Genomic DNA, 26,654 nt, shown 5'->3' on the forward strand with positions numbered 1-26,654 from the left:
ATAAAATACTTTCAGCCCTTTTATTCTACCCTCCTCTTTGCCAAAGAACATGCTACTGAAGCTGTTCTTTGGCAGATCTTTCCTGAACAAACCCTGATGAAAGAAATGACAAAGTTCTGAAATACATTAATATGCTTTCTTTCAGTTACTGAATATCTACTCTGTGGAGGACACAGGAAAATCCAATAAAAACCCACAATAATCCTCTATCACAGAGTTGTTGCACTTAAACAGCTTTGCCTACTGAAAATAAGAGTGCAAACTCATTCAGTCTCTAGGAGCCAATAACAAAAAATAATGTTCTTAGAGAACAAAATTCTTAAATAAGGATTATAAATTTAGGTTTTATTATGCAGGGAAGTAGATGGATTATAACTCATAAATTTGGAATCTAGCTTCCTTTTACCTTTTGGAAACAAGATATTTATCAGGTTAGGCAGCAACGATGATAAACAGAAATCACTTCAGATTCAGGGGTAATAAATGTTGCTACACGCCAAGTGGTTTAGTTCCTCAGCTGTGGGTTAAAGGCAGACACTTTCCTAGAACACATGTTAAACAGTAAAACTTCTTATCTATGCTTTGAAATATGACTGCCTTATTTTAAAACTCAGGGGAAAAAAAACACCTTAAACTATTACAAAGAGAGGGGATGTTTTATAACCGCAGAGTTAGAACTTCCCCATCCCCTAGGTAATTTAGACTTACTCTAGATACATAACAACACAGCTCAAACAACCTTAACAGGAACAAAGCTTCCACTGTCCCCTTTCCCTTCACCTAACAACTCAAATTGAACAAAATAATAGGAAGAAAAAAGATCACGAACTGCTAGTCCCATTTCTCCAAAACTTAAAAGTCAATAGCAGCCATACAAAAAGTGATAAAGTGAGGGGTTCTATAAAAAGTTAAACCAAATGACAGATGTAAAAAGTAAACTGAAACATTTAACAATGTTTAAAATGAAATAAGCTTATTACATAAAGCAGTTAAAATATATTTAATATCATTTTAACTTCATCCTTACAAAACTAAATTAAAACTAATGCTTCAGTATATTTTTCCTTATTAAAACTCCTAACCATAGTTGACTCCCATTTATTTTCAGTATTCAAATCCATAGCTTAGATGGATAATGTACTTATACTGGCACAACTGTACACCTCCCAATATTTTATATTTGAAGAACCATTTTTAAGAACTCAAAATTTTAAGAACTTAAAACACTAACATTCACATTTTCAACTCAGTAAGTCTGTGGGTTAGTCTTTTTGGCTTGTTTGTTGGATTTGGGATAGAGGTAGGGACTAAAACCAAAATACATTACTTCCAGGGCAGACTATATATTATACAAGTCGATTTTCAAATTCCAGATTTGCTTTTTTCAGCAATGCCTTCAACTTGTTAACAAAAGTGGACTCCTGTATGTTTCTATCAAGTCCATTTGTAACACATTCAACAGAGAGGAATGATGACTTCCCACCAGTTCAGTGGGGGTGGGGGACGGGCATCACATAGAGCTAATAGGAGCACTGTCCCATGATTTGAGAGTTAAGTTTCTGATCTTACTGACACTTTCTCTCAATGCCACCTCCCCAAGTACAGTATGATTTTATTTGTAATTTGGATTTTTAAACCAGAAAGTTATTATGGTCAATCCAAAAATAATCCAAAGAACTTGCTAAAATTATATCAATAAGCAGCTTTTTATTGAAGGACTGAAAGAGTTTAATAGAAGGCACAGGAGCACTATAAAGCTTTTTCAGATCATAGTAATCTTTTTGTATGTATATATGGAACCCAGACTTTTTTGTTAAAAATGTCTGCTGAACAATCAGAAAATGCCTATTTGTCATCTTTCCCTTTAGTTTTTCTGTATACCATCTCTCGAAAACTGGCCAAAATCTTGTTTTCTCTCTTTCGCCTCTCTTCTTGGTTAAAGGACGCCAGGGCTCTCTTCTCATCAGCACTATAGATCTGGTTCTCTTTCCGCAGTCGCACGGCCTCCATTCGGCGATGCCTGCAGATAATTTTATTTTTGGCTTAATTTCTCAGTAATTATTCTCATAGTACTTCTGCACTTACCCTTCTTAATACAGAGTGGTCTATTTAAAGAACTGATAAATAGAAATTATTTTGGTAATGGGCTGAATTTTCAAAAGAGCATGCATTTTATCTGCCAACGTGTGCTCGGATTCATTTCCAGTATTCAAATAATGATCTATTGTTCTGTCAACATCATGAATGTTATTAATTTCAAATACCAAGGTCATAAGTCTAGTTCTGTTGTTTCTACTAAAACAACCAGAAACTAGCAAATTATTAAATTTCCTATGTGCTATGTGGGATTTGCCTTTGGCGAACTGACAGTAGGACAGAAGAAAGGTTTAAGTTGTCATCAATCAGGTAGAAGTTCCTCATGGTTCTAATTTATTGTACAACCAAAAGGACTAGGTCTAATACCATAATAGAATTTTTTGATGAGTTTTGTGAGTGGATTTAACTTCCTCAGAATTCAGTAGCAGCTCAAAGAAGAGATTTATCACAAAGGCCAAATCAGGAGTATAGGGGGCAGAGGGAAACTACGACATTATCTTCAAAGGGTCTGCTAAATTAGAGGGAAAACTCCATGAAACTCTTCTAGGTATATGTAACCCAATCCTACAAAGTCGGTTTGATATAAGGCTTGACCTATGTCTAGAAAAATAGAGAAAGCGGAGTAAGGAAAAGAGGGGAAACTCATTCAAGATTAGCGTGACTGGGGGAGCAGCAGGACGTAAAGACAAGGAGAGGACACTGTACTTCAGGTTGCTCACTATACAGTGAATAGAGGGGTTTGTTTAGAACATCAAGTGCTATGTGAACAATGTTGTAAAATATCTATGTACGTGTCTCCTAGTACACAGGAAAGAGTTCCTCTTGGGTATCTAGGAACAGAGCTGCTGGGACATAAAGCTTACAAACGCTCTACTTTTCAAGATGATGTCAGACTGTTTTCCAGAGTCGTCGTACCAATTTATATCACCACTAGCAGTATTTAAGAGATCCTGTAGATTTACATCTTCTCCAATGCTTGGTATTGTTAGAACTCTGAACTTTTGTCCATCAGATAAATGTAAAATGGTATTTTAGCATGTTCTTGATTTCCATTTCCAATGATAATGAACATCTTTTTATGTATGTGTAGGCCCTATAGTTTTCTTCTTCTAACAAATGTTTGTGTCCTTTTCCCATTTTTCCTTTGTATGTATTTTGTATGTATTCTTTAAATACTCTCAATACTAATTATCAGTTTTAAGATCCTATCCTGGCTTAAAACTTGTCTTTTTCTTATTTTAGATGTCTTCTAATAAACAAAAGTCGTTTCTTTTAACTTAGGCAAATTATCACTATTTTATGATAAGTACATTTTTTGGGATTCTTCCTTAAGAAACACTTTCTTACCCCAAGATCTACTAGCTATCTACTTATACGTTAAACTAAGAGTGTTAAAGTTATTTTTTATTTATTATTATTTTTTTTAATTAAAAGAATTTTTTTTAAGTAGGCTCCACTCAGTGTGGGCCTTGAGCTCACAACCCCGTGATGGCATGGTTTAGTGAGCCAGCCAGGCACCCGTAGTAGCACTGGTTTTTAAATATGGCCATGCAGGGTTCTACTTTCCTCTTTCTCCAAACAGATAACCAGTTTTGTCCTGCTCCATTTACTGCAGAGTTCCTTCCTTCCCCAGTGATCTGACATGCAATCTCTTTCATACAACTAAGTTCACACATGTAGCTCTGCCCGAGCTTCGTATTTTATCCCACTGAACAAGTCATTTGTTCTCCTATACTTTCTAAAGTTCTGTAAGCTTCATAGTAAGTCTTCATACATGGTAGGCCAAATCTTATCTTCCTGCCCTTCTTCAAAGATGACAGGGCTATTCTTGGCCCTCTAGTCTAACATAAATTTTAGAACCATCTTATTGGGGCACCTGGATGGCTCAGTTAAGCATCTGCCTTCAGTTCAGATCATGATCCCAGAGTCCTGAGACCAAGTCCCACATCGGGCTCCCTGCTCCACAGAGAGTCTGCTTCTCCCTCTCCCTTTGCTGCTCCCCATGCTTGTGCTCGCTCTCTGTCAAATAAATAAGTAAAATTTTTAGAAAAGCCCAAAACCGCCTTTCTGCCCGTGGACACCGCCGAGTAAGCATCGTTAAAGTCTCCCCTCCCACCGCCGTCATGTCTAAGTCGGAGTCTTCCAAAGAGCCTGAACAGCTGCGGAAGCTCTTCATCGGAGGTCTGAGCTTTGAAACAACCGATGAGAGTCTGAGGAGCCATTTTGAGCAATGGGGAACACTTACGGACTGTGTGGTAATGAGAGACCCAAACACCAAGCGCTCCAGAGGCTTTGGGTTTGTCACATACGCCACTGTGGAGGAGGTGGATGCAGCCATGAGTGCAAGGCCACACAAGGTGGATGGAAGAGTTGTGGAACCAAAGAGGGCTGTCTCAAGAGAAGATTCTCAAAGACCTGGTGCCCACTTAACTGTGAAAAAGATTTTTGTTGGTGGCATTAAAGAAGACACTGAAGAACATCATCTAAGAGATTATTTCGAACAGTATGGGAAAATCGAAGTGATTGAGATCATGACTGACCAAGGCAGTGGCAAAAAGAGGGGTTTTGCTTTTGTAACATTTGATGACCATACTGTGAATGGCCACAGCTGTGAAGTAAGGAAAGTGCTCTCTAAGCAAGAGATGGCTAGTGCTTCATCCAGCCAAAGAGGTCGAAGTGGTTCTGGAAACTTCGGTGGTGGTTGTGGAGGTGGTTTTGGTGGGAATGACAACTTTGGTCGCAGAGGAAACTTCAGTGGTCGAGGTGGCTTTGGTGGCAGTCGAGGTGGTGGTGGATATGGTGGCAGTGGGGATGGCTATAACGGATTTGGTAATGATGGAAGCAACTTTGGAGGTGGCGGAAGCTATAATGATTTTGGCAATTACAACAATCAATCCTCAAATTTTGGACCCATGAAAGGAGGCAATTTTGGAGGCAGAAGCTCTGGCCCTTATGGTGGTGGAGGTCAATACTTCGCCAAACCCCAAAACCAAAGTGGCTATGGTGGTTCCAGCAGCAGCAGCAGCTACGGCAGTGGCAGAAGTTTTTAATTACTGCCAGGAAACAAAGCTTAGCAGGAGAGAAGAGCCAGAGAAGTGACAGGGAAGCTATAGGTTACAACAGATTTGTGAACTCAGCCAAGCACAGTGGTGGCAGGGCCTAGCTGCTACAAAGAAGACATGTTTTAGACAATACTCATGTGTATGGGCAAAAAAACTCGAGGACTGTATTTGTGACTAATTGTATAACAGGTTATTTTAGTTTCTGTTCTGTGGAAAGTGTAAAGCATTCCAACAAAGGGTTTTAATGTAGATTTTTTTTTTGTACCCATGCTGTTGATTGCTAAATGTAATAGTCTGATCATGACACTGAATAAATGTGTCTTAAAAAAAAAAAAAGAAGAAAAGCCCAAAACCACCTTAAGTTTCACAAAAAGCTCTTCTGTGAGTCTGACTGGAACTACACTATATACAAACCAATTTGGGGAGAACTGACTTTATAACTGTCTTCCTGCATGAACATGGTATCTCTCCACTTCTGCGTTCTTTAATGGCTCTCTCTTTTTTTTTAAAGATTTATTTGAGAGACAGAGAGAGGGTGAGTGGAGAAGGGGCAGAGGGAGAGGGCACGAATCTCAGGCAGACTCCCTGCTGAGTGTGGAGCCCGACATGGGGCTCAATCTCACAACCCTGAGGTCATGACCTGTCCTGAAACCAAGAGTCAGACGCTTAACCAACTGAACCACACAAGCGCCCCTTTAATGTCTCTTAATGTTTTCTAGTTTTCCCTGTAGAGGTCTTGGACATTTCTTGTTAAGATCTATTCCTAAATCCTTCATATTCTCTGATACTATTATAAATATTGCTTCCTTTTTATTTAATTACATTTCTAACCATTTCCTGGTACTCAGAAATGCAACTGATTTTCATGTATTAACCTTACATCCAACCATTTATTAAACCCTCCTATTATTCAGAATCATCTGAAGGTTCCTTAGGATTTTCTATGTAAAAAAAAAAAATCACATCATTCACAAAAAATGAGTTATATCCTCCTTTCCAATGCCTATGACTCTCATTTCTTTTAAGATTTTATTTATTTGACAGAGAGATAGAGCCAGAAAGCACAAGTGGAGGGAATGGCAGAGGGAGAGCACTGAGCAGAGAGCCTGACGCAGGGCTCGATCCCAGGACCCCAGGATCATGACCTGAGCTGAAGGCAGACGCTTTACCATCTGAGCCCCCCAGGCAGCCCTCATTGTTTTGTCTTACTGTGCTGGTCCTCCGAACCCTGACATTCTGGAGGTGCTTCAGGGGTTTTGCAAATACCTGCTTCCAACTTTATTTTAAAATACTCACTTACTTTAAGTAATTTATAAAGTTTTAAAAAATCCAAGATTCAGTTTGATCTTTGTACTGATGTCCTATTCGTTTACTCTCCTCATTCTTCCTGGCACTTTGCTTTCTCCTCCACAATTTTATATTCATTTCCCCATGCTGTCATAATCCTTTCCTGCTCTTCATTCTCAGAGTCCACAGAGAATTAGAGTCCATATTCTCTGCCTCTACAGAGAACTGGAGGCAAACTCCGAAAACAGGAAACACTGTCTCATGGAAATGATTTCCTACTACTAGAATGCCACATTCCTTATGGGGCAGTGATAAATAACTGAATTAACTATATCCTCCAGAAGATAAACTGTAAGTACCAAAATACAAACCAGGACAGGACAGCAGAAAGACCGGTTCTCTGAAGTTGGGAGAGGCCGCTGATTTTCAGGCTGAGCTGCACGTGGAATTCTGGCCATCCATGATTGTATCCGTAAAACCCACATTAAACCAAAATTTATACCCTACTTTTCATTACGAATGATCACTTAATGAAAATCAATTGCCAAAATATAATTCTGGTAGTGAGAAAGGAAAAGATCTAATCGTGGAAACCGACCTCGATGCCAGTAACTTACCTGCTACCACTCATTACATAACCCGAACATTCAAATGATGCAATCTCTTCACTCGTCAAGCCAATTTCACCTCTTCTTGGGATACGTTTCCCCGCTTTCACATATTCAGCCATAGCCGCACCCTCACCAGGTAACAGCGCATGGCCATAGCTACAAAGTAATTCAGAAAAGGTTCATTATAAAAAGCTCACCATTATAAAAAGCTCGTCATCTAAAGAGAGCACAAATAGATTTTCTCTCAGAAAACAGCACAAACGATGGCTGCTGAATGGGAGCGTCCTGGGAAGCCCAATGTGAATTACTTTAATTAGCGAACATTGCACTCTGATCTGCATAACGAACCCAGGAATACAGACATGCTTTGGAGGAACAAAAGAACTGATGTGAGTGAGTCTAGATTCATGGTTTACAATTATGGATCGATATATCCCTATGGGCACTGCCTTTATGGCTTCTGCCTCCAGTGAATTCCTTTTTCCCTTCAAGAAAAAAAAGAGAAATAATACATCTCAAATTAACATACTTTTTAGAGTTGTAACGAGTAATAATGCTATACAGTAACAATTACCTATTAACTTTCACTCGAGAGGACTTTAAAAACTACCATCCCTTCCTTCAATTCATTCACTGCATCTTTAATACCTACTAAACTCAAAGCTTGTAACGCAAAAGTGATCTCTGTTCTTATGAATTTATATACTGATGGGGACATGACTACAACACAAGGTAGAACATATAAGACACTCTCGAAAGAAACAAAATACTCTGAGGACTAGAGGATTAGAGAAGGGTAGGAATCCCATCTACTTGTGGAGGGAAGGTCCTGGGAATCAGCACATGACCCCTCCGTTTGAAAAGAGCTTTGAAAGATGATAAGGATTTTAACAGGAAGAAATTGGGAATAGCAAAGAAATAAGGGCCGGGCAAAGAAGTGAGGGCATGCTGGGGGAAGACATAAGGTGAGCAAGGCACAATGTGGGAAAGTACACAGTCGATACAGAGAAGTCCTGGTTCAGCTCAGCTGGAAGGCGGCATGTAAATAAGGGCATACAGGCGGATACAGTTGGAAGGGCAAGTTAGGGCTGTACTTTTAGGAAGGAACTTTAGATATTTGAAATACACTGTTACTTACTTCAAAGGTTTATCATCCTGAGAGGCAAGTGTTTTTGGAGCCTCTGGGCCAATTAAGTCTGAGGGTTCTTCAGGCTCTGCAGGAAAGAGGTTCAGACACAGATTCACATTTTGACTAATCATTTAAATTTAATGTTTTATCTGTTGTGAATCAAAGTCTACCAGAAGAACCTACTTGATCGATCCTTCCAGGGATTCTCCAGAAACTCTTCCTGGGAATCTTTAGAGCTTGAATCACTGGAATCTTTTCTATTCTTCTTAGACTTCTTTTTCTTGTATTTCTTCCTGTAATTATAATTTGATATAAATACACTTAATAGTCCCACATTAAAGGGACTCTCATTTTTTAAGGCAATGAAAGACTGATGAAAATGATTTAAGTTCTCAGCTGATTACAATTTTTAGAGCAGAATTTTAATTAAAAGATTTCAACTTATTTAACCAAATCATGTTTCACTATAAAAAAAGATCTCTCAAGGGGACAATGAAATAGTTCTCATGTTGCAGAAAGATAATAAAGCAGTTTAAAAAACAGCTCTTACCAATTTAAGCATCAATAATTTGAAGTGTAATGGGTTAAAATACATCAAATATGTTTGAATCCATGGGTTCATAACAATACGAAAAAAAGTCCAACTCATTATTTTGAAAACTCATAAAACAAAAAAAGTTAAAAAGAAATTATCCTGCCTTCTCTATACAAACTGTACTTCAGAGTAACCAAACAGTTGACGAGGGTAGGTTTCTCTTATAGAATTATTCTACCCAATAAATGAAGAGAGCAAGCCAGAAAGGAAAAAAAAAAAAAGAAAAGAAAGCCAGAATTAGACTATCACAACTCTGCAACCCCTAATGAAATAAGGGATCTAGGCAATGACCATCCATGGCTATTAATACGACAAACGGAGACGACCAGACATTAACTGCCTCCTGACGAAGTACACAGTACCACCTGTGCAGCACACGTGCCAAAGACTCAAATCTGAGCCTCATCAAGTCTCTAGACCTTACTATCAATATATAGGAAATAGACAAGCAAAGACCATGTTAAAACCACACCATAAAAATACAGTCAGGAGGGGCACCTGGGTGGCTCAGTGGGTTAAAGCCTCGGCCTTCGGCTCAGTGGGTTAAAGCCTCTGCCTTCGGCTCAGGTCATGATCTCAGGGTCCTAGGATCGAGCCCCACACTGGGCTCTCTGCTCAGCAGGGAGCCTGCTTCCCCCCTCTCTCTGTCTGCCTCTCTGCCTACTTGTGATCACTCTCTCTGTCAAATAAATAAATAAAATCTTTAAAAAAAATACAGTCAGGAATGTTTGGCTGGCTCAGACAGTAGAGCACATAACTCTTGCTCCTGGGTCCTGAGTTCAAGCCCCATATTAGGTATACAGATAACTTAAAAAAATCTTTAAAAATAAAGAAATAAAAAATTAAATATAATCATCAAAATCTATACTGCGGGAAACTCTATACGTAAATGATTTGGTTTCTTTAACAAATAAACTGCAAGAACAAAAATGGAAGGGAAACCAACTAATTTAAAGAGCTACAGGAGACATACCAACCAATCATAATTTATGGGCATTATTTGGATCTAGATTTAAATGAACTGTATAAAAACCTGCTGAGAATTGAGGAATTGTTGCTAAATATCTTAGGCATGATAACAGTATTGTAGTTATGATTTCTTAAAAAGAATGCCGATCTTTTAGAGAAACATGCTGATTTATGGACAAAATGATCTCTGGAATTGGTTTTGAAATAATGGGGGGGCAGTGGAGATTGTCCAAGAGTTGAAATTATTAAGCTGGGTGATGGTTACACAGGGGATCATTACACTATTTTATTAATCATTATTTACTTATTACTTTGTCTTATGTAATTTTATATATATTTTAACTTTTCCAAAATAAAAATTTAAAAGAAAACTAACGATCTATGTTTCTTCTTCTTTTCCTTTTTCTTGGCTTTCTTTGCTCTTCTTTTTGTATCTTCATCTGGAAATTAAAGCAGATTTTAATTAAAAACAAAAGTTTAATTTTAAAACCCCAGTAATTTTGAGTAAATATCCTACTGCTGGCCTATTTGTTGTTACAGAGAAATTAACCAATTCAAACATTTATTGCTACTCATCAGGGTATGTACTAGGCGCCAGGGACACAGAAATTAAAGTTATACTAAGTCTTCAGTGATACAGAGTATATTGGGTGAGATAATAGTATGGGTAAGCAGGAAAATGTCCTTGTTTTTTAGAAATGGACACAGAAATCTTTAGGGTGACAGTGTGATATTGCTAATCTATTTTGAATATCTCAGAAAAAAAAGATATTTAAAGCAAATGTCAAAATACTAAAAATGGTTAAAATCTAAGTGATATATAGTATAATACTAACCTCCTTACTTTATAATGTTTTAAGCATTTTCACGATGAAAAAAAGAAAAAAACCCTATGTATTTGGGGCCAGGGACATGCCTTTTAGGAGCTCAGTCTAACAGAGGAGACAGGGAGACAGAAGTAAGATAAACAGAATCCAGAGTGATACAGGGAAGCATGGGGTGCTCTGGGCATACAGAGAAGTCTCATTATCAGGCTGGTTTGGGGACGGTATTTAAGGAATGGTGACTCTTAAGCTAGTTCTTTTTTAAGATTTTTAAAAATTATTTGAGTGAGAGAGAGACAGCACAACAGAGCAAGCAAGCACAGAGCAGCAGGGAAGGGTAGAGGGAGAGGGAGAAGCAGACACCCCACTGAGTAGGAGCCCAACGTGGGGCTCGATCCCAGGACCCCAGGATCATGACCTGAGCCGCAGGCAGACGCTTGCTTCATTGACGAGCCACCCAGGTGCCCCAAGCTAGTTCTCTTTAAAATCAGTTTTATTACAAAAGTACTGCATGCCCACTGTTGAGGAGAGTAAGCCAGGCCGCACGCAGGGAGAGACTGGCACTGCAGGCCGATGGACTCTGTATCAAGTCACAGAAGCAAGAGAAAGAACATGGAAGACCGAGGAGACCATCGTTCTCAGGCTAAGAGGATGCTGCAAGAAGGACAGGGCATGTGTGATCAGAGAGGGATCAATCAGGGTCCGAACTTCACCCTGAAGACGACAGAGAGCTGCTGAAGGATTTTTAAGTAGGGACAGATGTGCTCACATCTGCGCTCTCAGAAAGTTCATCGGGGCACCTGGGTGGCCCAGTCGGCTAAGCGGCTGCCTCCTCATTTCAGCTCAGGTCACGATTTCATGGGCAGCGGGATCCAGCCCTGGGTCAGGCTCCATGGTCAGTGCGGAGGTCAGCTCCAGATTCTCTCCGTTGGCCCCTCCCTCCCACCTGCACACTCTCTCCAAAATAAATAAATCTTTTTTTTAAAAAAAAAAGGTAGTTCACTCTCCCAGCAGTGAGGAAGAAAAGTAACAACAGGAGCCAGGAAACCCCAGTGACATCAGGGGAAGAGACACCTTTATGCAATGTCCCCAGAGGCGGGGGGTCAATCATCCTGTCAACCATCAGCCAGGAGAAGGCACAAAAAGGGGGCTTTCTGGGAGGCACCACGCCATGGGGGGTGGGGTAGGGGTGTCCTCCATAAATCAGCTGCCAGCTGGCAGGGGGTCCTCTGAGGTGTGCCTTTTGGAAAATGGCACAGAGGTGCCCCCTGAGTGTGAGGACGACACAAGAGAGCTGCTCCCCGGGCCTGACGCAGCCCCATGGGGCTGGCTTTGCTGCCACACGTCTCCCGGCCCGACCCCGCCTCGGTTCGGTTTGCTGCCACGACGTGCCTTGTACGGCTACACACCACCCATCTGGGGTCACAGCGCTCGGGTCTGGATCTCAGCTGTGTGAGCCTGAGTGCGGTGTCGCAACCTGCTCTGCGCCCCATTTCCCCATCTCTAAGACGCAGTCTGGAGCCCTGTGTGGACTGAGCGGCACTGAGAACAGCCAGCGCTTAGCGGGGCTCCTGGCACCAAGAGAGCCAGTGCTCAACACCTCTCGGCCACTGTCCTTAACCTTCCTCTGCAATCAGTTCTATGAAGGAAAACGAGTTTTGAAGCCAGGCCTGCAGAGTGATGCCGCCTTCTTACCACTGGAGTCTGAGTCAGAGTCAGAGTCACTGTCGCTGTCATCAGAGTACTTCTTGCGTTTTCTTTTAGAGGATTTCTTCTTTCTCTTTTTCTTGGACCTCTCTTTCGAATGATTAGACTTCTTCTTCTTCTTCTTTTCTTCTACATGAAGTACAAATATAAAATTAACTTCTAGGCAAGTATTACGATTATCAATTTTACTGTATCTGAAATACTGAAAAAGAACAGATGACGGGCAACTTGATTTGTAAAAGCAAAGTCTACTGTTTGACTATAAACTTTTTTTTCAACTTCTCAATACAGCAGCTCTGTAGTAGTTAAAAAAATACCTTCTGAAGTAGAAGCTGAACTGGTGCTTTTCTTTGGCTCATCGTCCTCCACTGGTGTGTGTTCATCAGAGCTGAATTTAAAGAAGACGGTTGTAAGAATCAGAAAACTGATAAACCGTGAATCATGGAGTATAAAAATACAGAATCAAAAAATCTCAGTAATGACACCGGTTGTCCAAGAACCATCAAAAGCAAACACTGGAATGACTTTGTAAAGGTACAGTTCAAGAGTCTACCACCTTCAAAGTAACATAATAATCATTTACATTTGCATGCTTTAGCATTTACAAAACACTATTCAAACTGAAAGCAACATGTAAGATTTAATTTTCAGAAGCCACAAGATGGATGTAAGGAAAAATGAAAAAACTAGAGACAGGAAGACCAAAGAAGACTGCATTTTATTGTATGCATATAAAGGACATACGGTAGTGCAGCAACCGTTCTGTCCCCAGAGCAAGAAGAACCTAACACACTACAATATAAGCAGATTTCATTCTATTATAGATAATTCTGAAAAGGAGTACTATTAAAATTCTATAATCGTTTAGAAGAGGATGGGGAGCCTGGGTGGCTCAGGCGGCCAAATGGCCAAATCTTAGTTTTAGCTCAGGTCATTACCTCAGGGTCCTGGGACTGAGCCCCACATCCAGCTCTGTGCTCAGCAGGGGGTCTGCTCCCTCTCCCTCTGACCCATTTGTTCTCTCTCTTAAAATAAATAAATATTTGGGGCGCCTGGGTGGCTCAGTCAGTTGGGGGTCTGCCTTTGGCTCAGGTCATGATCTTAGAGTCCTGGGACAGAGTCCCACGTTTGGCTCTCTGCTTTCCAAGTACCCTACTTCTCTCTCTCTCTCTCATGAATAAATAAATAAGGGGCGCCTGGGTGGCTCGGTGGGTTGAGCCTCTGCCTTCGGCTCAGGTCATGATTTCAGGGTCCTGGGATCAAGCCCCGAATCGGGCTCTCTGCTCGGTGGGGAGCCTGCTTCACCCCCTCTCTCTGCCTGCCTCTCTGCTTACTTGTGATCTCTGTCAAATGAATGGATAAGGGGCGCCTGGGTGGCTCAGTGGGTTAAAGCCCCGCCTTCAGCTCGGGTCATGATCCCAGGATCCTGGGATCAAGCGCCGCATCAGGCTCTCCGCTCAGCAGGGAGCTTGCTTCTTCCTCTCTCTCTCTGCCTGCCTCTATGCCTACTTGTGATCTCTGTCTGTCAAATGAATAAATAAAATCTTTAAAAAAAATTTTTAAAAAATGAATGGATAAATCTTTTAAAAAATGAATAAATAAAATCTTTAAAGAATATATTAAAAAAATAAATGAATCTTATAAAAATAGTTTAGAAGAGGAATTTTCATATCATATAGTCTTAATCTGAAGACCACATCTGGAGTAATTTAGGTCTTGCCCGGAAAATTATTTGTAGTATTCCTTCCAACTCACTCTTTTAGTTCAGATTCTTTGATCATTTTTGACGGTATCTATAAGAACAAGTTTCAAATAATAATGCTATCACCCTGTCATAAAACACAAGTATACCTGTCAAGCACATTGTTTCAACTGAAAGTAGACTTAGAAATAGAGGAGAGGGAAGAAGAACCTTAGGAACAGCACCAAAGGGAAAAAAGAAAAGAAAAAAAAAACAAGAATTAGGCTGTCAGATACTATTTAATACACGAAAACTAACCAGGAGCACCTGACTGGCTCAGCTGGTGGAGCTTGAGACTCTTGGTCGTGTGGCTGTAAGTCTGAGGCCCATGCTGGGCATACAGATTATTTAAAAAGAAAATCTTAAAAAAAAAAAGAAACCTAAACAAAACTGTATTGGTATATTCATTTTTTTAAAATCCCTGTGGGAATAGACTAGAAAGCCCAAAAATAAACCCATGCATATATGGGCAATTAATCTATGACAACGTAGTAACGAATATACAGTAAGAACAGCCTCTTTATTAAATGGTGCCGGGAGAACTAGACAGCCACATAAAGAAGAATGGCCCTGAGCCACTATTTACACCATACATATAAATTAACTCAAAATGGACTAAAGACTTGAAAACAAAAATTTACCTAGAAGAAAACATAGGCAGTTAGCTCCCTCACCTCCTTGTGGGAGTTGTGCAATGGTTTTCACATTTTTTTAAAAAAGATTTTATTTATCTGTTTGAGAGAGTGAGCGAGAGAGACAGCACAAGTGGGGTAAGTGGCAGAGGGAAGGGGAGAAGCAGACTCTCCCGCTGAGCAGGGAGCCTGACGCAGGGCTCGAGCCCAAGACCCTGGGATCATGACCTGAACCGGAAGGCAGATGTTTAACTGACTGAGCCACCCAGGTGCCCTGGTTTTTAGATTTCCCGATAAGAACAAAGGTAACAGGGGCACCTGTGTGGCTTGGTGGGTTAAGCGTCTGCCTTCGGCTCAGGTCATGATCTCGGCGTCCTGGGATTGAGCCCCATAATAGGATATCCACTCAGTGGGGAGCCTGCTTCCCCCCCACCCCCGCCTGCCTCTCTGCCTACTTGTGAGCTCTGTCAAATAAATAAATAAAAACTTTAAAAAAAAAGAACAAAGGTAACAGGGGCACATGGGTGGCTCCGTCAGTTAAGCATCCAACTCTTGATTTTGGCTCAGGTCATGATCCCAGAGTTGTGAGACCAAGTCTGCTTTGAGCTTCGTGCTGAGTGTGAAACCTACTTAAGATTCTCGCTCTTTCTCTGCCCCCCAACCTCCACCTCACGCACACATGCTCTCTCAAAAAAAAAAAAAAAAAAAAGCAGAGGCTCTGAATAATGTTTTCCAAAAACATATAAATGGGTAACCAGTAAATGTAAAAATGTTCAATATTACTAATCATCAGGGAAATGTAAATCAAAATAAAAAATCGAGTGGCGCCTGGGTGGCTCAGTGGGTTAAGCCTTTGCCTCCGGATCAGGTCATGATCTCAGGGTCCTGGGATCAAGCCCCGCATCAGGCTCTCTGCTCAGCAGGGAGTCTGGTTCCTCCTCTCTCTGTGCCTGCCTTTCTGCCTACTTGTGATCTCTCTGTCAAATAAAGAAATAAAATCTTTTTTAAAAAACCGATAATACCTCACCTGTTAGAATGGCCATACTTGAAAAGACAAGAAATTTGAACAAGTGTTGGTGATGATGTGGGAGAGGGAACCCTTGCACACTGTAGGTGGGAATGTAAATTGGTGCAGCCACTATGGAAAACAGTATGGAGCTTCCTTAAAAACTAAAAATAAAACAACCATATGATCCAGCAATTCCACTTCTGGGTATTTATCCAAAGAAAACAAAAACACTAACTTGAATATATATGTACTCCCATGTTCACTGCACATTACTTACAATAATCAAGACATGAAAACAACCCAAATGTCTATGGAAGGATGTAGAGATGAGGAAAATGTAGTACAGGAGAGGGTACCAACATGGTGGAGTAGGAAATTCCTGAGCTCACCTCCTTCCATAGACACACCAAAACCTACCACTACATACAGAACTGTCTCTGAGAATGAACTGAAGACTAGCAGAACAGATCAAATGCAACTAAGGATATAAAGAAAAAGCCACACTGACAAAGGTAGAAGGAGAAGAGACACAGTCTGGTTAGGACCCACACCCTCGGCATGGCGACCAGCAGCAGAAGGGATATCATAACTGTAGAGTCCCTCACTGAGAAATAAGAGATCTCTGTTCCACATCAGCCTCCAGAGCCTGAGGGACCTGTACCAGAAAGACAAGCACCCATAATATCTGGTGTTGAACACAAGTGGGGTTTATGTCAGGGAGAGCCAAAGGACACTGGGAAACAGACTTCCCTCTTAAAGGGCACGCCAGTGCAGAGGCATTAGTTTGAAAAGCACCTAGGTTAGAGGTGAAGGAGAGATCCAAAGAGACTAAGTTTAGGGTGTGTGTGGAGGAGCAGGGATCTGTCTGAACATTCTCCAGAGAAAAGCATTGGTGGGCTCCATTTTCTTTTAACTTCCCTTATATCTAGCTGGTCCAGCACTGGCAGGTGCCATTTCTGACGCTCTCCATCTCCTGTGCTAGCAGTACTGGCACAGCCCAGCAGACTCACCCCACCCGACCCACCTGCCCTGGCCTGGCACTCCTCTCTAGCAGCTCCGTACCCATCATACCCAGCAGGAATCCTCAGCCAGGACCAGCAGACCTTCCACCCAAGGGCTCCTGCCCTGGAGGCCCAATCCAACACGCTAGAGTGCCTGCATCAGTTGCAGCTGGACCTTGCAGCCAGCTGCACTGAAAGCCTGCCCTATTCAGCAGTGTTCATGCCTCTCACAAGCAAGCCTTACAGCCAGCTGTGTCAAGAGCTGACTCCACACACCAGCATGTCCACAACAGTCGCAACCGGGCCTGTCAATCAGACAGGCCAGAAGCCTGCCCCACTCACCAGCATCCACAAAGTAGTCATAGCCAGGCCTAGCAGACAGCTGCACCAGGAAACAGCCCCACATACCAGTCTATACCAGTCTACACAAATTATGACCAGCCACAAGAGGGAGCACACGGCCTTACGTAGGAGATATTCCTGGGCTACCTGGCTTGGGTGACCAGGGGGGTTTGTGCTACTGAGCCCCACAGACACCTTTGGCTAAAGGCTCTCCTCCAAGTCTGGGACAACAGTTAATCTACCTAAAACAGGAACAAACACTGTGACGCAAACGAGACAAGACAGTATGTTCCAAGTGGAAGAAGACGACAAAACCTCAGAAAAAGAACTAAACAAGATGCAGATCTACCAGATGGAATTCAAACTAATGGCCATAAAGTTGCTCCCTGAACTCTACGGAAGAGCGGACAAGCACAGCGAGAACTTCAACAAAGAGACAGAAAATACTTTTTAAATCAATCAGAGCCAAAGAACACAATAACTGAAATGAAAAATAGAGGGCATCAACAGCAGATTACAGGATGCAGAAGAACAGATTAACAATCTGGAAGACAGGATAGTAGAAACCACTGAATCCGAACAGCAAAAAGCAAAAAAACTGAATAAAATGAGCTTAAGTTTAAGGGACCTCTGGGGTAATATCAAGTGTACTAATAGTCGTACTATAGGGTCCCAGAAGGAGAAGAGAGAGAAAAGGACAGAAAGCTTATGTGAAAAAATAATAGCTGAAAAATTCCCTAACCTGGGGAAGGAAATAGACATCCAAGTCTAGAAAGCAAACACCCCAAATTAGATGAACCCAAAGAGACCAAGAATCAAAGTGTCAACAGAGATAAAGAATCTTAAAAGCAGCAAAAGGAAAACAACTAGTTGCATACCAGGGAACCCTAAATCTATAAGCTGGTTTTTCAGCAGAAACTTTATAGGTCAGAAGAGAACAGCATGATATACACGAAGTGCTAAAAGTTAAAAACTTACAAGCAAGATTATTCTACACAGCAAGGTTATCTCTCAGAAGCGAAAGAGAAACAAGGAGTTTCTCAGATAATCATAAGCTAAAGGAGCTCATCAATACCAAACCAGCCTTACAAGAAATATTAAAGGGATTTAATTTTAAGTAGAAAAGACAAATCATAACTACAACTAAGAAAATTATAAAAGGAGGGGCACCTGTCTGGCTCAGTCAGTGGAGTACCTGACTCTTGATCTTGGGATTGTGAGTTTGAGCTCCATGTTGGGTGTAGAGATTATTTAAGAATAAATTCTTTAAAAAAATGGAAAATCATGAAAGTTAAAATCTCACTGGTAAAGGTAAACATAGGGTAAAGGTAGTGAATTGACCACCCACATAGCTAGGATGAAGGTTAAAAAACAAAAGCAGCAAAATCAGACCCACAATAATTAGTCAATGGAAACATAAAATAATAAAATGTAAAATATGATTCAAAAACATAAAACACAGTGGGGGGATGTAGTGTTTTTAGAATGCATCTGAACTTCAGTGGGCATTAACTTAAAATAGTTCGCTATATACTTAAGATGTTATAGATGAACCTCATGGTAACCACTGACCAAATACCTGTAACAGATAAACAAAAAATAAAAGAATACAAACATAACATTAAGGAAAGTCACCAAATCTCAAGGGAAGAGAGCAAGAGAAGAATGGAACAGAGAAGACCTCCAAAAACAGAAAGGGCGCCTGGGTGGCTCAGCTGGTTGTCTGCCTCCGGCTCAGGTTAAGATCCCAGGATCCCGGGATCAAGTCCCACATCTGGCTCCTTGCTCAGCAGGGAGACTGCTTCTCCCTCTGCCTGCCGCTCCCCACTTGTGTGCTCTCTCTCTGACAAATAAATCTTTAAAAAAAAATCAGAAAAAAAATCAACAAAATGGCAACAAGTCCATACTTATCAATAATTTTTTTTATCAATAATTACTTTAAATGTAAACTAAGTGCTCTAATCAAAACACACACAGTAGCTGAATAGATTAAAAAAAATACTAAATACCAAAAAAAACCACAAACAAAACCAAAACAATTGTTTAAAAAAAACAATATGCTGCCTATAAGAGACTCACTTCAGATAGAGACTAAAACCGAAGGGATGGAAAAAGATATCCTATGCAAATGAAAACAAAAAAAAGCTGGGGTAGCAATACTTATATCATACAAAACATTCTAGAAAACAAAGCCTGTAACAAGACATGAAGGACATTATATACGATAAAGGGATCAATCCAACAAGAGGATATAACATTTGTAAATACCTATGCACCCAACATAGGAGCGCCTTAATACATAAATCAAGTATTAACAGACATGAAGGGAGAAATTGACAGTAATACAATAACAGTAAGAGACCTTAACACCGCACTTACATGAACGGATAGATCATTCAGACAGAAAATCAATAAGGACACAGTAGCCTTGACCAACACATTAGACCAGATAGACTTAACAGATATACACAGAACATTTTATCCACAAACAGCAGAATACACATTCTTTTCAACCGCACATGGAATATACTCCAGGACTGATCCCATGTTAGGCCATAAGACAAGTCTTGATAAATTTAAGAAGACTGAAACTGTATCAAGCATCTTTTCAGACTACAATAGTATGAAATTAGAAATCAATTACAAGAAAACTAGAAAAACACAAACACATAAAGGCATAACAACATGGAATTAAACAACCAATGGATGGGGGTGCCTGGGTGGTAGAGTCGGTTAAATGTCTGACTCTTGGTTTCAACTCAGGTCATGATCTCAGGGTCATGAGATCAAGCCCCATGTCAGGCTCTCCACTCAGCATGGAGTCTGCTTGAGAGTCCCTCCCCCTCTCCCTCCGACCCTCCTACTTGAGTATGTGCTCTCTCTCTTAAATAAATAAATCTTTAAAAACAACCAACCAACCAATGGGTCAATGAAGAAATCAAAGAGGAAATGAAAAAATACCTTGAGACAAATGAAAATGGAAACACAACAGTACAAAACCTATCAAATGGAGCAAAAGTTCTATGAGGGAAGTTCACAGGCCCAACTAAAGAACCAAGAAAAATCTCAAACAATCTAATATCACAGCTAAAGGAACTAGAAAAAAACAAAGCCCTAAGTTAGTAAAAGGAAAAAAATAATTAAGATCAGAGTGAAAAATAAATGTAAAAAAAACGAAAAAGACAACAGAAAAGATCAATGAAACTAAGAGTTGGGGGCGCCTGGGTGGCTCAGTCAGCAAAGCATCCGCCTTCAGCTGAGGTCATGATGCTGGTCCTCGGATGGAGTCCTGCATCAGGCTCCCTGCTCAGTGGGGAGCCTACTTCTCCCTTTGCCTCTAACCCTCCCCGCCCCTGCTCATGCATGCTCTCTCTCACTTGCTCTTAAATAAATAACTTTTAAAAAAAGAAACTAAGAGTTAGTTCTTTGAAAAGATAAAATTGATTAAAAAAAAAACTTTAACTGGATTCATCAAGAAAAAAAGAGAGTGCCCATATAAATAAAATCAGAAGTGAAAGGGAAAAGTTATACCCAATACTACAGAAATAGAAAAAAACTGTAAGCAACTATTAAGAACAATTATATGCCAACAAATGGAACAACTGAGAAGAAATGGATAAATTCCTAGAAACAACAATCGTCTAAATCAGGAAGATTACAATACAGACTGATTACTACTAATGAAATTGACTCAGTAATCAAAAAATTCCTAACAAAAGAAACTCCAGGACCAGATGGTTTCACAGGTAAATTCTACCAAATATTTAATGAGTTATGACCTGTACTTCTTAAACAATTCCAAAAAACTGAAGAAAGAACAAGTTCACTCTATGAGGCCAGCATTATCCTGATAACAAAACCAAAGACACCACAAATAAAAAAAATTACAAGACAATATTCCTGATGTGTGTAGATGTAAAAATCTGTAACAAAATATTAGCAAATCAAATTTTATACTACATTAAAAAGATCATATACCATTCTAAAGTAGAAATTATTCCAGAAATGCAAGGATAATTCAATATCCACAGATCTATCAATGTGGATATACCACATTAACAAAATAAAGGATAAAAATTCTAGGATCATCTTAATAGATGCAGAAACAGCATTTGACAAAATTCAACATCCAAAGAAGATATAAACTCTCAACAGAGTGAATACAGAGAAAACATACCTTAACTTAAGAAAGGCCATTTATAACAAACCCACAGCTAATATCACACTCAACAGTAAAAAGCTGAAAGCTTTACGCTAAGATCAGGAACAAGACAAGGATGCCTATTCTCGCCACTTTTATTCAACACACTACTGAAGTCCTAGCCACAAGACAAGAAAAATAAAAGGCATCCAAATTGGTAAAGAAGTAAAATGGTCACTATTTGCAAATGATATATATATAAGAAAACCCTACTCTACCATCCATATTGTTTGTCAATTGTACCTCAAAAAAAAATCCCTTTGTAAGGCTAACATGTGACACGTATTCTACTATTAGGTTGAGAAAAAACAATTCAAAATAATAAAAATGTATTTGTCTTAATACTGAACCCTTCTAGGGATAGGAAATTAGTACCACCATGAATTACAATTTAAAAAGAACAATTAAGGGGCGCCTGGGTGGCTCAGTTGGTTAAGTGGCTGCCTTTGGTTCAGGTCATGATCCCAGGATCCCAGGGTTCTGGGATCAAGCCCTGTGTCGGGCTCCCTGCTCAGTGGGGAGCCTGCTTCTTCCTCTACCTGCCGTTCTGACTACTTGTGCTCTCTGTTAAATAAATAAATAAAATCTTTAAAGGTAAATATCTTTTGAAAGAACAATTAATATGTTAAAATCCACTAGCAACATTTTTAAAATTTATTTTTAAAAGATTTTATTTATTCATTTGACGCAGAGAGAGAAAGACAGCGAGAGAGGGAACACAAGCAGGAGGAGCACGAGAGGCAGAAGCAGGCTTCCCGCTGTGTAGGGAGCCCCATGCAGGGCTCGATCCAAGCACCCCAGGATTATGACCTGAGTCGTAAGACAGCCGCTTAATGACTGAGCCACCCAGGCACCCCTAGCAACATGTTTTAATCGTTAGGTATGTTCAGTGTTTTTAAAATTCCAAGGGGTAGAATGGCACAAATCACAAAAAGAAGAGTAAATGTGAGCTGTACTTAAAAGTTCATTTAACACAAATTTTGACAACAATCTTTGGATTTAAACAAATGTTACATTTTTACAAAGTATTTTTTAATCACTTACTCTGGTTCTGGATTCTTTGGAGAAAGTCCCCATACTTCAGGAGCTCCCAGTTCTCCAATTCTTTCTCTCTCACTTAATCTCCTAGAAGATATAGGCATATAAATTATAACTCCATGGCTAAACTGTTTTCCAAATATATAATCAATTAAAAGGAGTCCAGTTAAGTCTTATTTTCCTTTTTTAAAAGTTAAATTAATAAGTTAATACTCATTATAATTTGATGTTCTTAGTACAGACTACAGACAGCCTGAGGCCAGGCCAGAAATACAGCTTAAAAAGCCATCAAGAGCATCTCTTCGGCCTCCTGTATGACATAGTTCTTAATTGCTCATTTCATCTTCTGCAATATGTGACACAAACAGTTTTATATTTGGAAATAAGTTCCTTTACACACATTTATGAGAGTAAAGAGCAGTCTCTACTTTTGATTTAGTCAAACCCGTTTTCAGAAACTCAGGAATTAATACAGAAAATAAAAATGAAGCATTAGAAATAGAAAATAAACAGAGGTCTGAAAATGAAAGAAAAGTTTTATTTGACAAAAACTGTCCTCAAAGAGATACAGGGTTTGTTTTCTCTGTTTTCCCTTTAGTTCCTTTTTTGGAAAAGGACTATATCCTCTATCTACCTCAGAGGACAGGAAAAATTTATGTTTGTGATTTTTTTAAAATTTTGCTCATAAAATACAAAAAAAGAAGGCTCAATTCCTCAAAGTTTAGCTGCTTTGATTCCATTTGTTTAAACACACACACACACACACACACCCCAAACCCTTACAAAATAAATTGGTTTGATTGCTTGAATATACAATTTTTTACTTCTTTATTCAGGAGAAAAGATATTATAAACATGCAGAATTAGACTTAGGTTTCCCACCTGAAGAGCCTAAAAGGGTTATACTTACCACCCAACTTGGAATCCATATGCAGGGGGAAGAATGACAGGCTGTAAGAACAGTTAAGTTCTCATCCCTGCTGCTACCAGCTTCATCTGCACTTTTTTTTTAATGTTATGTTAGTCACCATACCATATTCATCTGCACTCTTAAGATAAATTATTCATCTTCTAAATGTACAAATGCAAATTTCATCCAAGAAGTTTTGACATCTTTTGATGAGGATTGTCCAGTAGGACGCTGGTTGCTTAGGAGGTAACTGTCTGAAAAATTTAATTTGGAGAGGTAGGTCTCCAACCTAACTCAGTACTATTTTTATTGTTTCTGCTTCTATTCAGGAAACCTAATGGCTAACACTCAAGTACTATTCATTATGTTCCAGGAACTAAATCATCACAACTCTAAAAGCCTTGCTTGGCGCCAACTTTATCCCTTTTTAAATGTTTACAAAATAAAGCTCAGAGAAGTTCAGAAACTTGCTCAAGGTCACACAACCATCAGGCAGCAAAGCATGGTTTCAAACTCAAGGCAGTCCAATTCTGGAGCCTGTTCTCTTCATCACTATCCTTTATTCCCATTCTTGGAAAAAAAGATTTATGGAGACATCTTCCAGCTTTGGAATCCTAACCTGCCCCTCACTGCCTGTGATACTCTTAAATTTCTTTTCTAACACAGGAGATATGTAGGGGCGCCTGGGTGGCTCAGGTGGTTAAGCCTCTGCCTTCTCCTCAGGTCATGATCCCAGGGTCCTGGGATGGAGCTCCTTGCTCAGAGGGGAGCCTGCTTCTCCCTCTCCCTCTGCCTGCTGCTCCTCCTCCCTCTGCTTGTACTCTCTCTCTGTCAAATAAATAAATAAAATATTTTTTAAAGAAAGAAATAAAAGATTTTTAAAAATCTTTTTAAAAAAAGATTTCTTTGACAGAGAGAGATCACAAGTAGGCAGAAAGGCAGGCAGAGAGAGAGGGGGGAAGCAGGCTCTCCACGGAGCAAGGAGCCAGATGTGGGGCTCGATCCCAGAACTCTGAAATCATGACCTGAGCAGAAGGCAGAGGCTCAACCCACTGAGCCATCCAGGCGCCCCAATAAATAAGATCTTTAAAAAAAAAAAAAGAGAGAGAGAGAGAGAGAGGGCATGTAAAGCCCCTAGTACAGTGCCTGATAGAATTTAACACTCAAGCATTAGATATTAAAACTCAGATGGCAATAATTATAACCCTTTTCCTTTCTCCTCCTTAAACTACCCACTTTTCCACTCCAATACTCATTCCCGAGAGTGAATATCATTTTTCACAGTTAATTAAGACCATTTAACAAGGCCTTTTTTCAACGTAGCTTAATCAACAGTTTGGCAGATCACTTTTCCCGCGCTCAATCATCTGGTCTCAGAGGGTTTTCTCCCCTCGGATTTAAACTCTTCCTCTCCAGCCTTCCCGACTCGCCCCAAAACATTTCCACCGTGCACATCCTGTGACCTCAAATCCGTCCGATCATTCAGCAAGCAACGGTGGCACGCCTACCAAGTGCTAGGCACTGCTAATTTTGTGATCAATAAAATACGTCTCTTCTTGGCCACGAGCTCAACCGAGTGCGAAATAAAAGCGCGCTTCCAAATAATAAAGACACAAGCAAGCGGGTACTGTAATTCGGGCAGGTCTGAGGCTCCCGACAGAACCGCTACAAGCCAGGAGGCAGAAGTAGTAGCGGAGACACCGGAGCGCGGTAAGAAGGGGCCCGAGGACAAGCGACAACCCAAGGGAAGAAAGGGGCGGAAAAAGGCGTTTTTTTTGGGGGGGGGGGGCTGAAGGGATGGATAGAAAGGGGCGCTGGGCAGAGGGCGAAAAGCGAAAGTCCGACTGTGAAGTCGCGTGGGCTCCCGCAAGAGAAGGTGTCCCCGCCTCACTCACTTCTGCCGCAGGCTCTCTTCCCTCTCCTTGTCCAGAAGGCTGGGCCAAGGCTTGTCGCTCCCGTAGGGGCGCGAGTAGCCGCCATAATACGTGGTCGAGGAGGCTGAAGCGAAGGTGTTGCCCCGCTGCGCCGGGGGCCGCTCCCGGGAGCGGGACCGCGAGCGGGAACGGTAGGACTGGTTTCGCGAGCCCTGACCGAAGCTGCCCAGCTGATGGCTGAGACCATTCCGAGAGCAAGAGTGCGAGCGAGATCTCGAGCGCGAGCGACGGCCCCGCGGGGAGCGGGCGGATCGGCTGGGCTTAGGGCTTCTGGACCAACTGCGACGCTTCCCCCCGGAACCCGAGGCCGACCCCTCAGGGCTGCGCGAACCCGACACAGGGGCCATCGCAGCCGCTGGGTCCCCTAAACCGCTAGAGAAGGGGGCGCTCTCGCGAGCCTAGGAAGATCTCGATCGGTTCGCGTCTCTAATCCGCCGTCGCGCCACCGCCCGAACCCCAGGAAACCTTGGTAACAGTTCCGGGTACGTCGGCAAATCCCTTCCCCCGACCTAGGTGGTCCTGCCCACGGGACGGGGATGTGTGTATCGGTATAAAGAAGTCCGTGGAGCAACCGGATCCACTCATCATTCCGGTCCCGAGTGAGGCTGCTCAAATCTCAACTGGATTTAGAGACCGTGTCTTTTATCCTCGAGTTGAAATACCTGAAGAGAAGGGCGATAGGCTACAGGAGACATTTCACTGAGCGGCCTTGTGAATAACAAAGTCAAATATATATCTATATATATATAGATATAGATATATATAGATAGATATATCTGTGTGTAGGAGTACACCCACCTCCCTACACACAATTTTTTCTTTTTCTTTTCTTTTTTAAAGATTTTTATTGGGGCGCCTGGGTGGCTCAGTGGGTTAAAGCCTCTGCCTTCGGCTCAGGTCATGATCCCAGAGTCCTGGGTCCGAGCCCCGCATAGGGCTCTCTGCTCAGCGGGGAGCCTGCTTCCCCCTCTCTCTCTGCCTGCCTCCCTGCCTACTTGTGGTCTCTGTCAAATAAATAAATAAAATCTTTTAAAGATTTTTATTTATTTGAGAAAGCGCACTAGCACGAGCGGGTGGGGGGAACGGGGGGGTGCAGAGGCAGAGGAAAAAGCAGGCTCCCCGCTGAGCAAGGAGCTGGAGGTGGGGCTCTAACCCAGGACCTGGGGGTCATGATCTGAGCCGAGGCAGTCGCTTAAGGGAGCCACCCAGGCGTCCCCACAGTTTTTTCTTTCTACTCTCAAACAAAATAAGGAGGGTTTAACGAAATTGGTGGTGCGCTATATGATGTCTAAGCCCCATTTTGCTCAGTTAACTTAGAGGGCACAAATTCTTTGTTGATAATTTGAGCCAGTTAAGTTCGCAGCGGAGAGAAAACTGCTTATTCCCCAGAAATTCATCACCACTAATATGCACCAGCAAAAGGAATTTGTAACCCCCTTCTTGTCCAGCCCCTTAAACTAGCCCTGTCATATGCTAGCTCAGCAATATATGGTTAATGGTTATCTATTCTGTTCATTTTATACTACTTTTATTTTATTTTCTAAAGAATTTATTTATTATTTGAC

At 41.0% G+C, this 26,654-nt stretch overlaps 1 protein-coding gene across 2 annotated transcripts in view; it reads right to left on the bottom strand.

Annotated features, from left to right (window-relative positions):
• Window positions 1–25,558, bottom strand: part of NKAP (NFKB activating protein) — a 41,148-nt gene extending 15,590 nt beyond the window's left edge. The window contains exons 1-9 of one of the 2 annotated variants that reach the window (XR_004385550.1): window positions 25,051–25,558; window positions 22,252–22,332; window positions 12,599–12,669; window positions 12,270–12,410; window positions 10,127–10,190; window positions 8,370–8,479; window positions 8,196–8,271; window positions 7,064–7,213; window positions 1,882–2,020 (exon numbers count right to left, since the gene is read on the bottom strand). Coding sequence is in view for 1 of the 2 variants with exons in the window: in XM_032882289.1 (XP_032738180.1) it covers window positions 1,846–2,020; window positions 7,064–7,213; window positions 8,196–8,271; window positions 8,370–8,479; window positions 10,127–10,190; window positions 12,270–12,410; window positions 12,599–12,669; window positions 22,252–22,332; window positions 25,051–25,436 (1,254 nt within the window). In the remaining variant the exon portion in view is untranslated. Of the gene's footprint in view, window positions 1–1,687; window positions 2,021–7,063; window positions 7,214–8,195; window positions 8,272–8,369; window positions 8,480–10,126; window positions 10,191–12,269; window positions 12,411–12,598; window positions 12,670–22,251; window positions 22,333–25,050 lie in introns of those variants that run through there. The other variant, XM_032882289.1, reaches the window with a different exon arrangement.
• Between the last annotated feature and the right edge of the window lie 1,096 nt (window positions 25,559–26,654).

The sequence above is a fragment of the Lontra canadensis genome, unplaced genomic scaffold (assembly GCF_010015895.1).
Source record: "Lontra canadensis isolate GAN:19392208 unplaced genomic scaffold, GSC_riverotter_1.0 scaffold81, whole genome shotgun sequence".
Lineage (NCBI taxonomy): Eukaryota > Metazoa > Chordata > Mammalia > Carnivora > Mustelidae > Lontra > Lontra canadensis.